Source organism: Asterias amurensis, chromosome 9 (genome assembly GCF_032118995.1).
Source record: "Asterias amurensis chromosome 9, ASM3211899v1".
In the NCBI taxonomy this organism is placed as follows: domain Eukaryota; kingdom Metazoa; phylum Echinodermata; class Asteroidea; order Forcipulatida; family Asteriidae; genus Asterias; species Asterias amurensis.
The window spans coordinates 15,934,130-15,949,444 of NC_092656.1; the positions used below are offsets into that span (position 1 = coordinate 15,934,130).

The 15,315-nt window shown below is 41.1% G+C and overlaps 1 protein-coding gene across 2 annotated transcripts; it reads left to right on the forward strand.

The window, feature by feature from the left end:
* The first annotated feature begins 5,979 nt into the window (after positions 1-5,979).
* LOC139942126 (uncharacterized) lies at positions 5,980-15,151 on the forward strand. Of its 2 annotated transcripts, none has more exons than XR_011786643.1 (3): positions 5,980-6,367; positions 12,798-12,925; positions 13,990-15,149. XR_011786643.1 is itself a non-coding variant. In XM_071938846.1 (3 exons), the coding sequence occupies exons 1-2, from the start codon at positions 7,552-7,554 to the stop codon at positions 12,821-12,823; spliced, it is 477 nt and encodes a 158-aa protein (XP_071794947.1). In that variant the 5' UTR covers positions 6,380-7,551; the 3' UTR covers positions 12,824-12,925; positions 13,990-15,151. The 2 variants fall into 2 exon arrangements, 1 of the variants encoding a protein (XP_071794947.1); XM_071938846.1 differs by lacking the exon at positions 5,980-6,367 and adding an exon at positions 6,380-8,002 and having other exon boundaries at positions 13,990-15,151.
* Positions 15,152-15,315: the final 164 nt, after the last annotated feature.

A 15,315-nucleotide genomic window follows, 5' to 3' on the forward strand; every position in this document is an offset into this window, starting at 1 on the left:
TGAGAGGATCAGTCATCTCGGAAATAGCCGACTTCGTTATTTGTGACCAAAATAAAAATATTTATTTCTGGCGGAACAGTAAAACGGTTATGGAAGTTTTGCTGTTGGGATTGTTTTTCAATTAACATGATGAATAAAAGCTTAACAATAAAAAGTTTAAATTTGTTAATGGAGTCAACTCTCAATTATCACATTGTATTTTGTTTTAATCTTTCTTGTTCTTTTCCCTCGATTTTAGCGAGTATGTAGTTCTCACTCTAGTGCCTACTCGAATTGTTTATTGAAGGAGCGACTCTTGTTTTGTCTTTATATGGTTTATTGCCATTTTCTCAATGAACTGAAAGAATAAAAAAAAAACATGTACCTGAATCCCAATACAGTTTCTCGGCCGAGTGTTTGTTTAGAAATTTAAATATCATTATCATAATACTAATAGGGCATTTGATAGAAACAAATGTAAAGTTAGTTTGCTTTATTGCATTTCAATCAGAAACTTGTTCATACTTCAAACTATCGATCGTCATGTTTTCCCCCATTTCTATTCTCAATTTACAACTTCAACTGACAGACTCAAACCCGACCAAGTGCACATTAATTTACCCGTTTGAAGGAATTGCGCCGCCATTGTTGGGCCGCGTGTTTATGCACGCAGCATAGCGCAATGTCCTATCCAGTCAGTATAATGGAGATCAATGGTCTCGTCGCCTGTGTGTGCGCGCGCGCCCTCTAGTTCTTATATTATATCTCTATGATGTACGCACAGTACTAGTCTTGGTTCCAAGACCATTGGTGTTGCGCGGTCACACACAACCAACGTTCCGATAATGCACGGCAAAAACTGTTCACGCTTGTTATGAACAAACGCTAGCGGGCGCTCTGTTTCTCTGATTTACGGATCTCACCATGTCCTGTGCTCACCATGGTCTTGGATATTTGCAAATTGAAGGCTTACTTTTAATGTATGCAATATTCATATCACGTGACGAATTGAAGACTATTCAAACTAGATCGAGTCAAAGGTCAATATGATTGGCGGTCTATTTTTAATAATCTTTGCTCAAAGAGTGATTCAGTGGTCATTATAGGCCTATTAAAAGGAAAACAGTGAAATTTTAAGTATAGGTACTTATTCAGATTATGGATACGTGACGATTTGAAATCGTAAATAATGGTCAAAAATCGAACGTAAAATTAGCATTCAGAGAGTCCGTGTATCGGACGCTGTATGGTATGAAGCCCCATTGGTGCCACTTGACAAGTGCATAATGTTTCACTGAATGAGATGTATTTCACAGCACCGCCACTTATATCTTGCGGCCGCCACTTAGTATCTTGCGGCCGCCACTTAGTATCTCGCGGCCGCCACTTATTATCTTGCGGCCGCCACTTATTATCTTGCGGCCGCCACTTAGTAAGTTGCGGCCGCCACTTATTATCTTGCGGCCGCCACTTAGTATCTCGCGGCCGCCACTTAGTATCTTGCGGCCGCCACTTATTATCTTGCGGCCGCAACTTAGTAAGTTGCGGCCGCCACTTATTATCTTGCGGCCGCCACTTAATATCTTGCGGCCGCCACTTATTATCTTGCGGCCGCCACTTAGTAAGTTGTGGCCGCCACTTATTATCTTGCCGCCGCCACTTATTGTCTTGCGGCCACAACTTACTAAACTCATGGGCGATCGCCTTGACATGTGACACGCACATTCATGGAAGGCTCTTTTACATCGAAGCAGCTCAAAAAACGGTTTCAGTCTCTTTCTGAGCCTAATTTCAACTCCCTCTGGATCTAAAATTTTCAGCAGCAAACGTACAGTTTCCCTGTCCACGGTCAGCCCAGCTTGAACACATTTCGAATGCAGCCATCTGTATCCTTGGTGATTTCCTTGGTCTGTTTGAGTTTTAACAATAAACATGGCAACATCTAACAAGTCAGATTTGTGTTTTCTTCTGAAAAGTCCAAGCTTTCTCAATTCACGCTTTAGGGTCCGCATACTGATTATGATTCTATGATTGGCTGCTAAAGAGCACAGTATTTCCCTGTAATTTAATCCAAGCTGGAAATAAACTTGTATCAATAAATCCCGTTCCATGTTGTCCAATATTGCAAAATACCGACAACAATTGCATGACTTTACGTCCTTATGAATGACAACCTGCCCCAATGTTTTCAATTACACAACTTGAAGTTGCGGCTGCAAGATACTAAGTGGCGGCCGCAAGATCTTAAGTGGCGGCCACAAGATAATATGTGGCGGCCGCAAGATACTAAGTGGCGGCCGCAAGATACTAAGTGGCGGCCGCAAGATAATATGTGGCGGCCGCAAGATACTAAGTGGCGGCCGCAAGATACAAAGTGGCGGCCGCAAGATAATAAGTGGCGGCCGCGATATAATAAGTGGCGGTCGCAAGATATTAAGTGGCGGCCGCAAGATACTAAGTGGCGGCCGCAAGATAATAAGTGGCGGCCGCGAGTTAATAAGTGGTGGCCGTAAGATACTAAGTGGCGGCCGCAAGATAATATGTGGCGGCCGCAAGATACTAAGTGGCGGCCGCAAGATACTAAGTGGCGGCCGCAAGATAATAAGTGGCGGCCGCAAGATAATAAGTGGCGGCCGCGAGATAATAAGTGGCGGCCGCAAGATACTAAGTGGCGGCCGCAAGATATAAGTGGCGGTGCTGTGAAATACATCTCATTCAGTGAAGCATATATGCACTTGTCAAATGGCACCAATGGGGCTTCATAGTATGGCCCCACGGCGTGGAGCAATCGGAACGTGAAATAAGCCTTGTGGAGTATCACGTACCGCCCATGCCGTGTCTCGTGGGGGTTGGAGGTGTTAAATCCCAGGCGCTATGAACTCCCAGCTTGCGGGTGTCGAATCCGTTGTTTCTTATGATCGCAACGTTCCAATATGCTCCATTTTGTTTCATGGCCCCCTAATTTCTTTTTGTTATGAGTTTTCAGGTAATTTTGATGATGTCAAAACGTAGGAATATCGCATTTTGTTATATTGACAGTGTTATTGTGTGAGTAGCTTCAAAAAAATATGAGAATTTTTTATAAAAGGTTTAAATAAAAATAATGCTAAAACAAAATTCCCTCAAAGCATAATTTTGTCAAACAAAGTATTATTTTTTAATTCTGTGAATGAAGAGTTATTTTTGAGGTAATGATTAAACTGGGCAACTAGTGGAATTTAATGACCCGACTATTCGCCTCAAATAACTGGGAGTTGAATAGCAGTAGTCGTCGCTGGACAAGCAATCAAAATTCGAAATTTCTCATGAGTTATTCCAAAAGATATTGTTACGACTACATCTACATTCCAAAAAATGTTATATGGTTACGTTCCAAGCTACGCAGCTACTCGACTACGTTTACGTTCCAAGATACGCTTAGGTCTACGTTCCTTCAAGTTACACTATAATATCAAAAGGTACGCTTTCAAGCCCGAGTCAAGCTATGCCTACGTTCAAAGACACGCAGCTGCGTTTATGTTCCAAGATGCTACGCTTCAGTCCAAGATATGCTTACATTCCAAAAGATGTCAACGTTCCAAGCTACACAGCTACTCAGCTGCGCTTACAGATCTGCTTACGTTCCTTCAAGTTACGCTATAATATCAAAAGGTACGCTTTCAATCCCATGTCAAGTTACGCTTACGTTCCAAGATACGCAGCTACGAATTACGTTCCAAGATATGCTTACGCTCCACCAAAAGATACTGTTACGTTCCAAGCTACGCAGCTACTCAGCTACGCTTATACACTCCAAGAAACTATAAGGTTACGCTACAATATCAAAAAGTACGCTTTCAATCCCGAGTCAAGCTACGCTTACGTTCCAAGATATGCAGCTACGGTTACGTTTCAAAATACGTTCTCACAAAGACGCTTTTGAATCCCTCAAGATTTCCTTCCCCCAAGATTAAAAAACTTTCACTGTGAATAACACTACAGGGCTCACCAGTTATTTGGCAGAAAATACTGTACAAAATTTCTTTACTATCCAAAAATTTACTTGGGCACTACAAAATTTCAAATTTAATTAAAAATTGGCTGGCAACCAGTTTCTGCTAAGCAATACTATTTTGTGCTAACTATAAGCAAATTGTTTAGCCAATACAGGCTTCATCAGTGTGGGCCCTGGCACGTCGGGAGCATACGCCACGATCGCATTTCAAGCTGCATATCATGGCAATACAGTAGTCTGGATCTGGACAATATACATAGAAATGTTTGTGCTGGTACCACAAACCATTCTTTATCGTATTTCCACCATGTGTCAAAGTTCCAAATCCTACTGATCTGGACATTATTATACTCTGATAAAAACATATATACCCACACACAGAGTAAAGCAAAAGTCATGCAACGGAATTACTGCATGCATTGTACACTACATGCACAACACTGATGAATTATTCATGAGCCAACCGCAACGCAGCCTCTGATTGGCTCCACCGGAAAGTCGGGGGAGATTTGCCGAAAAACAATAACAAAGTTAAGACCCATCGTTGCAAATATTCAAGACCATGGTGAGATCTAAATCAGAGAAACAGAGCGCCCGCTAGCGTTCGTTCATTACAAGCGTGGACAGTTTTTGCCGTGCATAATCGGAACGTTGGTTGTGTGTGACCGCGCAACACCAATGGTCTTGGAACCAAGACTAGCACAGTACATGTTACGGTGGCTGATCTCCGCCAACAAATAATCACCTTTTCAGTAGGGCGTTATAACGCCCTATACGGCGTTATAACGCCCTAATTAGAGCGCAATAACGCCCTGTACGGCGTTATAACGCCCTAAATTACGGCGTTATAATGCCCTAATTGAGAAATAGGACGTCATAACGCCCTAATTTTACGGCGTTATATTGCCCGTTATAACGCCCTAAATTACGGCGTTATAACGCCCTATTTCCAACGCCCTAATAGGGCGTTATAACGCCGTAAAATTAGGGCGTTATAACGCCCTAATTGAGAAGAAATAGGGCGTTAACACGTCGTAATTTAGGGCGTTATAACGCCGTATAGGGCGTTATAACGCCCTACTGAAAAAGTGTTTATTTGTTGGCGGAGATCAGCCACCGTAACATGTACATCTATATTATAAAAGCGCTTAAATCGCATGGGCGCCGCCATGTTGTTTTCACGTTAAGTGGTGCCCGCACCCTGCTAAAATGATGGTCCTGGGGTCAATTTCGGGGTACCACTGGGTTGGGGATATGTGTTGTTTGTGACGTCGCAGTCAAAGTCGCGAGCGTGTATAACTTTGTGATTGAGTGCAGGCGTCCTTTGTGATGTCTCAGTCACAGCGCGACCGTCCAGTAACTTCGCGCGTAAATAAAGTAAAGAACAATGCATGGGGGGAGCTAGGCACGACGAGACAGGACGAAGGCTGGTGGGGGTCATTAGAGCATGTTGTGGGACAGGGAGAAGGAAGGGACATGCAGTGTTGTACGTCTGTTGGAAGGGGGCGGGGGAACGGCAAAAAATGAAGGGAACATAGTAAAAGGGCTGGGAAAATAATACGGAAAGGGGAAAAGAAAAAGGGACTAATAATGACATTGAACAGGGAAAAATAAACTAGACAGAGAAAAATACACGAAACGGAGAACCACCTGACTGGCGGGATCCGCGCGGAACGGGGAAAGTTATTGGCCGGAAAAAAGTGCAACTGAGAACAATTCACGGGCGGGATGTAGGGAAGGAAGTACGGGTTAGATTTAGGATGGGGACAGGAGGAAGGGGCACAAAGTGGTATGTCTGTGTGGGGACGGGCGGGGGAACGACAAAAATAAAATGACGGGGGAAATGAACAGGGCTGGGGTAGGGATTGAAAAAAATGAAAAGGGACTATCATGATATGGGACATGGAACAGGAAAATGTTAAACTGAATGGGTGGATCAAGCCCATGAAACGGGAAAGAACCACAAACGGGACCCCCGCGAAACTGGAAAATATTAGTTGTGGGCAAACAGTGGTAAGCAAAGAACAATGCCAATGCACGGGATCGAGGGGACGGGAGGCGCGGAGACGCGGGTTAGATATAGCGCTTTTTGACTGAGCGCCTGACAGCAGCCACTCAAATCAGCTCTGTGTTTGTTTGCTAATTTCTTAGTATATTGCTCAATTTGTGTTCTTATTTTTATACAACTGGATTTGTTACTACACCTGGAATCTACAGGACCTTTTCTGTGTATCCTGGAGTCATCTGAATTGTGAAAATAGTGTTTTTCTGTTGGAATTTTTCACTGTCTCAGTTGAGAATTCTGGTGTATAAAGCTTACACTTAAGTGGCTGCATCCTGTGCAGTCATCCACCTAGTCCATGGACATTGTTCGCCCATCTGGGGACAATGGAGGTAAGTATCCTTTTCATTCTCTCTCTGCTTGCTAGACCATTGTACTGTACTGACTCATCTGTGGTCAGCTTTGTTCCATCAGCATCAATTGTGTCTGATGCTTACATTCTGCCAAAGACACATCTAGGGTTCATCCAGCGTCGTAAATATCTGAAATGCCCTATTTCTTACTATGACAACTCCCCAGCCACTTTTCATTTGGAAATTGTGATTTTTGGTGACATTGCTGTGAATCCCGGCCCTGAAGGTGTCAATAACTCAAACTCAGCAGAAGCTAGTCCAAACTCTGCAAATTCCTACTCACGAAACAAGCTTCTCAGTCTCCGTTATGCCCCATCCACACGTGCTACAACTCTGCTGCCTTCCTGTACATTATCATTACAGAACCTTGGCCTTTTTGTAAATCCCAGCACTGTTTACCGACCTACACATCGTGGTAAAAAAGCTGGTCGCCGTAGAACTGTTCATAAACCCCCGTACCCGAAGTTACACTCCCATCTGTTCCAGTACCAGTGACTCCAGCCAAATCTCAACTCGGCCTTTGTGTTATAAACACACAGTCCATCTGTAACAAGTATGACGATTTTGCTGATTTTGTTCTGCAAAAAGATCTGGACCTTGTTGCCGTTTCAGAAACATGGCTGAGACCAGACGACAACTTAACATGTCGTCAGTGTACCCCTGCAGGCTACTACTTTCATCACATCCCAAGACCTCACAAGACTGGTGGAGGAGTTGCAATACTGTACAGATCTACTTTATCCGTCTCTGTGAAAAGTAATGACATCCAGTACACAACTTTTGAGTCTCTTCATGCTGAAGTTTCCGGAAACTCTAAATCTGTTCGCCTTGTCATTGTATACAGACCTGAAAGAGATTCAAACGGCCAACATGTGACTTTCTCAAGTTTTCTAAGGGAGTTTGAGAATTTGATTTTGGAATATCTGCTTCACCCATCGGAAATCATCATCACAGGCGACTTTAACATTCATGTTGATGACATCCACAACACCAATGCAAACCAGTTTAAGCATCTACTTCAGGCTTTTGGTCTTACCCAGCATATCAAGGAGCCGACTCATCGTCTCGGTCATTGCCTAGACCTTGTCATAACTCGTGAAATCTCCCCACCAATTGTCTCAAACTTTGTTATTCTACCTGGATTATCAGACCATTATGCAGTCATGTGTAACTTGAGTCTGTGCAAGCCCAAAGTCCCGACCGTTACTATAAAGAGCCGACAATGGAAACATGTGAATCCTACCGAAGTGTTCCGCGACATAGGCTCCCATTTAGCAAATCTAGAAGTTGATCATGACTGCTTGGATTCCTATGTCAGCCAATATGAGAGTACAGTCAGTGACATCTTGGATAAATACGCACCTTGGAAAACGAGATCAGTCAAGGTCCGAACTGAAGTCTCCTGGTTCAATGATGATATTCGTACAGCGAGAAAGATCTGTCGTCAACTGGAGCGGAAGTGGCGGAAAAATGGCAAATTGGCAATTCAACGACAAGAATATCGCAACCAATGTAAAGTAGTTAGGAATTTGATCAACCAGGCAAAGATCATCCATTATTCATCTCAAGTACAAGAATCCTCAGGAGATCAAAAGAAGCTTTTCAAGATAATTGGTAAGTTGTTGCTCAAACCCAAAACCCCTGTCCTTCCATCCTTTTACAATGACCAGAACTTAGCAAATGAGTTCCAGAAATTCTTTGTCACCAAGATTTCAGACATCTGCTCATCATTTTCATCAGTCCCTTACAACGTGCCGCAGACATTGCCACAACTTCAACCAGAGTGTAGACTATCTGTGTTTGAGCCTGCGACTGTTGCTGAGATTCAAAGGGTTATTATGAAATCTCCTTCAAAATCCTGTGAGCTGGATCCAGTGTCAACATCCATGATAAAGCAAAACATTGATATATTTGTACCCTACATCACTAAGCTTGTAAACGAATCCCTCAGTTCCGGTTGTTTCCCCGATAGCCTCAAAGTTTCCTACATCAGGCCGCTCATCAAGAAACCAAACCTGGACAAGGAGATATTCAAAACTACAGACCGGTTGCAAACTTAAAATATCTTGGAAAAGTCATCGAACGAGTAGTTTCATCACGTATTTCTGATCACATTCATACTTTCAACCTGTCCGACGTGTTCCAGTCAGCATACAAGCCTTTCCATGGGACCGAGGCTGCACTAGTCCGTGTGAGCAACGATATTCTCTCTGCAATGGACAATGGTAACCTAACAGCACTAGTCCTGCTAGACTTGAGTGCTGCTTTTGACACTGTCGATCACAACATCCTTCTCTCTCGGCTCCAGAATCACCTTGGCATAGAGGACACAGCCCTAGCATGGTGCAAATCGTATCTCTACAATAGAACTCAGCATGTATGTATTGGCACCGCGATATCCGACCCTGTTGTTTTGAACTACTCTGTGCCACAGGGGTCGGTACTCGGCCCGCAGTGGTTTACGCTATACACTTTACCGATTCGTGACATCATCCTGAAATTTAATCTGAATTACCATGTGTACGCAGACGACACTCAGCTATACATCACGTTTAAATCTTCTCAAGAAAACGCCAATGCATCTATTGCAAGACTTGAGAAATGCATCCAAGAGATTCGACGTTGGACACAACAAAACTTCCTGAAGTTAAATGATGATAAGACAGAGTTCCTTCTATTTGGGTCACGTCAACAGTTAACTAAGGTTTCAGTGCCATACATCTCCATCGGTGATGCTCGGATAGCTCCCTCGCTGAAAGCTCGGAACTTAGGTGTTATTTTTGATTCATCGATGACACTTCAGCCACACATCAACAACATTGTTCGTTTATCATCATATCACATCAGGAATATAGGTAAGATTCGCAAGTACTTGGACAAAAGTGCCACTGAAAAGGTCATTCACGCATTTGTTACTTCTCGTCTTGACAACGGCAATGATTTCCCAACCAGATTTCCCGACTTCAACGGCTCCAAAATACTGCTGCCCGCATTGTGACACTGTCTAGAAAATCCTGTTCTATCACCCCCATTCTGAAACAACTACACTGGCTCCCTATCTCTCAACGAATCATCTTCAAGCTGATGCTCATTGTCCACAAAGCTCTTAATGGCAAGGCTCCCCACTATATTTCTGAACTGCTTCAAGTCTACACTTCAGCAAGGAATCTTCGATAAAGTTCTATGCTTCTCCTCATTGAACCCAAGTCTCGACACTCATGGGGTGACAGGTCTTTTTCTTCAGTCGCGCCACGCATCTGGAACTCTCTACCACTTAATCTTCGATCTTGTCTTTGTACTGCAAAATTCAAGTCTCTTCTCAAAACTTATCTTATGTCACAGGTTTTCAATGACTAATTTTGTTGTGTCTGTTTTTCTTTGTGTTGTGTTTTGTTTTTGTTTTGTTTTTGGTTTTACTGCGCCTTGAACACCCAGCAGGGTGGATATGTGCGCATTACAAGTCTTATTAGCTGTTCCGAACTTTCAGTCGGAACAGCTATTGTTCTTATCAAGATTTTTATTTGTTTTTATTATTATTATTCTTTCCTTCTCTCAAAAAGCCATTGGATTAGTACACGCATTTTGTCAATTCGAAAAAAAATACTTAGCTTAGTACAAAAGAGTCAGATCTTATATCATATTAAAGCTTAGGTTATGAAGTTATAAAACAATCTAATTAGCTTGAAATAATTAATTCGTTTAATTAGTTATAATGTCGTGAATATTTAATTAGCCAATCTTTAGATTGCCATATCTCACAAACTATACGTCCGATCGCAATTTTTTTTTCAATTTTGTACTTTGTGGGTACTGTATAACTATTCCATGGCCTTAAAATCCGGACAACGTCACCATGACGTCATGTATTGCACGTTTTGTGTCTGTGCACAAACACAATGGCTCTTCAAATGTCAACATTTAAATGGTCAAAAACTTAATAACTTCAAAATTATTTATCTGTTTGTTTCCTGAATTTGATATTTTGTGTCAAAAAATACACTGATTCTAAAAATAATGGTTTCCGTTCATTAAAACCAATCAAGGGACGTCTATCATTAACGAATAAATTAAAATCTTGCCGTCATCGGTACAACGTAGTACTTTCTGGATGTAGTCACTAAACTGCGTGCAGTCGATGTCATGTGGCTGTACACTGTCTCTATGAGTGGTTGCAATACAGTGTGGACCTGTTTGCATTGAGGACTTACTTGAGGGGAGTCTACCACGCTGTCCTGATGTTGGCATCGATGTATTTTTTTTCCTAACCGTGTTCTGGACATACTCCATTGGATTTATACACAACCAATAGGCATACATTGGAATCCTACGATGGTTCAGGGTTTTCGTTAAAACGATGTACGTTCTAATAGGTTTTTTTTAAAAGGCATTGGATTGGGGTAAGTTACACACCATCGTGTACCTTATGAAATTTGTTAGTATGAAAAACACAATTTTAAAACTGTGACGTCATCACGTGATAATTTATGGTAATTAGAAGCTTTAATGAGTTTTTCTTTGCAGCACTATATCTCAAGAAGTGAACGGCCGAATTCAAAGTTGTTTTTAGTAATAGACTCCTTAGGCATGATAGATTTGCATTGGGTAACCGTGACCCCGATTTGACCTCTACTTCCGGGTCAACCGGAAGTGAGACCATATTTCAAGTGTTACACAACCGATTTAATTTTTTTCTTCAGTTATAGGCTCCTTAGGCATTAAATTTTGTTGGGGAAAATCCGTGACCCCATTTTGACCTCTTCTTCCGGGTCAACCGGAAGTAGGACCATTTGTCAAGAACTACACAACCGATTTTCAAACTTTTTTCAGTAATAGACTACTTAGACATTAAACATTAACTTAGAAAACTGTGACCTTATGTTGACCTTTATTTCCGGGTCAACCGGAAGTGAGATCATTTCTCAATAACTACACAACCGATTTTCAAACTTTTTCAGTTATAGACACCTTAGGCATTAAATATTAACTTTGAAAACCATGACCCCCACGTTGACCTTTCCTTCCGGGTCAACCGGAAGTGGGACCTTATTTCAAGAACTACATAACCGATTTTCAATTTTGTTTTGGTTATTAACTCCTTTGACATTGGACATTCGCATTGGCTAGCCGTGACGCCATGTTGACCTTTACTTCCGGGTCAACTGGAAGTTGGACCATATCTTAAGAACTATACACAACCGATTTTCAATCTTTTTCAGTTTTAGACTCCTTAGGCATCAAAAATAAATTTAGAACAACCGTGTCCCCAATTTGACCTATATTCCTGGTCAACCGGAAGTGAGACCATATCTTAAGAACTACACAACCGATTTTCAAACTTGTTACTCTTATAGACTCCTCAGGCATTTAAAATAAACTTTGTGACCCCCATATCTCAAGAACTACACAACACGGAACAGCTTTGTGTTTGTTCACAAACACCTAATGTCTAGTTATTATTATTATTATTATTATTTTTCACTCCCGAATGGGTGTCTCAAAGCGCTTCATACACAAATGGACACCTCGTCCATCACCATGACCTACAACACACACATGACTAAACTTGGTCACATATGACCCGGTTAAAGGTCCCAACCTGACTTCGACAGATACACAACATGAACACACCTTGCTTTAAAAATGTACACCATGTAGTAAGTAAAATCTTACAACCTCGCAAAGCCTATAAGTATTATTCCCCCATTGGAAAACAAGGGGGCAATTAAAATAGCCCCAACGAATACCGAAAGGCACTATCACTTAAAAATCCCAATACACTTGAGTTTACAACATTGGAATTTCCCCTGGTTGGAAAGAAAGAGGGGACAGGTAACTAAGCCCGACGAGACCGAAGGGCACTAGTGTTAAATAAGTTTTAAAATTGACTGCTCTTAAAGTTATAACTACATAGAAAAAAATCTAACTTCCCCTAATAAAACCACAGCTACATGTTGTTGTGATAGAAATGTACCCTATTACTGTCCTTTTTCTGCTAAACATGCCATTTTAGCGAATATCCCCTAAGACATGTAGGACGGAGACAAGGGGAGGCGGCAGGCTGATAAAGATAAAGATAAGCTACATTCGGGAATTATTTGACAGGATAATATTTGTGAAAGTAGGGCCTTTCTTCTTAACTTGTTTATGGTTTTATTTTTCGTTGGCAGACATCAAATTCCTTGTCTGCTGAGTAAAAACGAAAGTTGTTTATTATTTAAATATAATCCCCAGCACCTGCATCAACTTATCAAGCAGGGGCTCTATGGGTTGGGTGTTGGGGTGGGGGGACTTTGCTAGAAGAATATCTTTTGTTTGTGGATTAAGGATTCCAACTTTTTTGTAGAAGAGGACTGGCATTCATCAACTTTCTTACTTGTATTAACTTTCATTGTTTTATTTTATCATGTAGGCCTACAACTTACAAGTACAATGTAGAGTTGGAAGAGTGACTTTGGTGTGAGTAAAAAAAAACCAGGCCGAGGATCAAGTCTAATAATAGGGGCAAAAGGATACTTGAACACCGCCCAGTCCTGTCAGGTACGGTATGAATCACATAATTGGTTTTTACCCATATACACCGATGTGTGTTATATAAGCACTGTATACTCAGTACTTACCTGAGTTTCATGAAAACAAAAATCACAGGCAAATTACTCAGGTGGGATTCGAACCCACAACCTTTGCAATTCTAGAGCAGTTTCATGCTAAACTAGACCACCGAGTTTGCCCAGTAGCTGAGGCAGTTCGAATCCTAAATTTTAGCAGCCAGAACTGCAAATGATAATAAAATTGCACCGGGTTATGAGTATTCAGTTTGGTTTTTACTCCGGTAAGTATTGAGTATATAGTGCTAACGCCACATCGGTGTATATTGGTAAAAACCAAAATGAATACTATAAATATCAAGGCTGTGGCATTACTCACTCCGAAAAAGACGACGGTCTAAACCCACCCGTATACACTGTGCGTAGTGTGTAATCACACCGCACGACCCACCCGTATACACTGTCACATTGCTGAACACTCGTCGTACGACTACTGTGCACAAGTCATCCGCACTCGTACCACTAACCGCATGCGGAGGCTGTGTACGGGGGCGTCGTGTAGTGCGATGTGGTTAATTTTACGCACAGTGTCCAATGTTTGCGGGTGGGTTTTTACAGTGGCGTTTTTTCGGAGTGACAATTTGACTGCCTTAGCAAGGCTTAGCAAGGCTAACCCGACATCCTTTTGAGATGTTTCCGATAATCAGTGGTGATCTGGACTTCCAGAGACCAAGTCAATGAATGTTAACTTTTGTTTTTTTGTTTTTTATAACTAAGGGGGGGGGGGGTAAGAGAAAGAAAACTCTCTAAACCAACATTAAGCCCAAGAGCTAAAAATCAATTTTGTTTAAACACATTGTACAATGATCGCCCAAATGGTTTGATTAATGCTATAATTTTGCAATTTATAATGTTGAGGGCTGCATTGGTTATTTGATCTGATACATGTACTCAAGCATTAATTATTTGATCATACTCGAGCATTGATTATTTGATCCTACTCAAGCATTGACTATTTGATCATACTCATAAGATTGTATCTTCTTCTCATTTCAGTTACAAGGATCTGCAGAAAAGCGTCAATGTGAGAAGCGTAACATGTGCTAGCCAGTTCTGCATCAAAGCGAAAGACCTGTTAGTTCATTTCAGAACAATATAAGATGTCATCAGTAGGCCTGGGCAACAAGTGAAGTTTACTACTCATCTAGTGCCAAAAACATTGTAGTCACGACTTTGACACTAGTTGCGACTATTTTAAACTCCTAACTGATTGCGGCAAGTTGTTTGCCGCAGGCCCAATCAAGTAAAATTTGTGCTAAAAGGATTGAAGTTGTTGGGAATAGTCAAGAGCGACACAATGGGAGACTTTTCAACGCTAGGTGGCAGCAGACTTACAGAGTAAACTTCCATTGTTTATGTAGTTATTAGCTTGCGCATAATTCTGAGAACAATGGCTTTACCCGGTAAGTCTGCTGCCACCTATCGTCCTAGAAAGTCTCCTGTTGGTTAACCAAGCAATAGTCGTGACTGTTTTTGTAGTAGTCATGGTAGCACGTCGACTATCTGAGTAGTTGAAAAATGGTATTTGTAACTCGACAAGGCAATCAATAGTCTCCACTTCGACACTTGTCACACTAGTCGCTCAGGCTATGTCATTGGTAGAGGAAATATCACCTGTGATTCAGCAGAAGAAACTTCACCAGTGTCGATAAAGATATAAAGCTCAATTCTACTTCTGTAAAGTAACATAAAGCAAACTAACCTGTCCTTATTTGCAAATTTTTGCTAGAAACTTTTCTACAGCTGAAAAATACAGTTAGAAAAAGCTTGACAATTCCGAAATACTAACCTAACAGTTGACAAAATAATCATGTTTCTTGACTTTAAAGTGGAGATCATCATAATTGCAATGAACTTAAAAGTTGTTAAGTAACCTAACATTTTCCCAACCTAATGGGAGAACACAAACAATTATTTATTAGCACCATCTTTGTAATCTTAAACAAGTTATTTAAAAAATCAATTGCTGTAAATTGATACTTCTTTTGTTTAAAAGTAACTCAATTTATGATAAAATAAAGTTTTCATTGTAGTGCAGTATAGCTTGTATGCAGTTTTTACTTGATAGTCGGAGTATGTCATTTTTATTCTAAAAGAATTCTCTAGTTTTCAAATAACAGAACTTACCTTTCGATATTTCCCTGCTTTCCAGTTTTAATGCAAGGCATGTTGTTGACATATATTACAACAAAATAAAGCTATGTTTTCAGAACATTTTTGGTCCGTTTCGTTGTTGATGAAAACAACCATCATTTGTTGGCTTTCACTAAAATAAGTAATTTTTCAATCAAGTGAAGCTAAAAAGTGGGCTGCTTTAGTTAT

Bases quoted from the DNA above. Each gene is read 5' to 3' on its own strand.
- LOC139942126 (XM_071938846.1), top strand. From the start codon at position 7,552: ATGTGTAACTTGAGTCTGTGCAAGCCCAAAGTCCCGACCGTTACTATA. The intron at 8,003-12,797 runs GTAAGTTGTTGC...TTTATCATGTAG, and splicing joins GAAGCTTTTCAAGATAATTG to GCCTACAACTTACAAGTACA.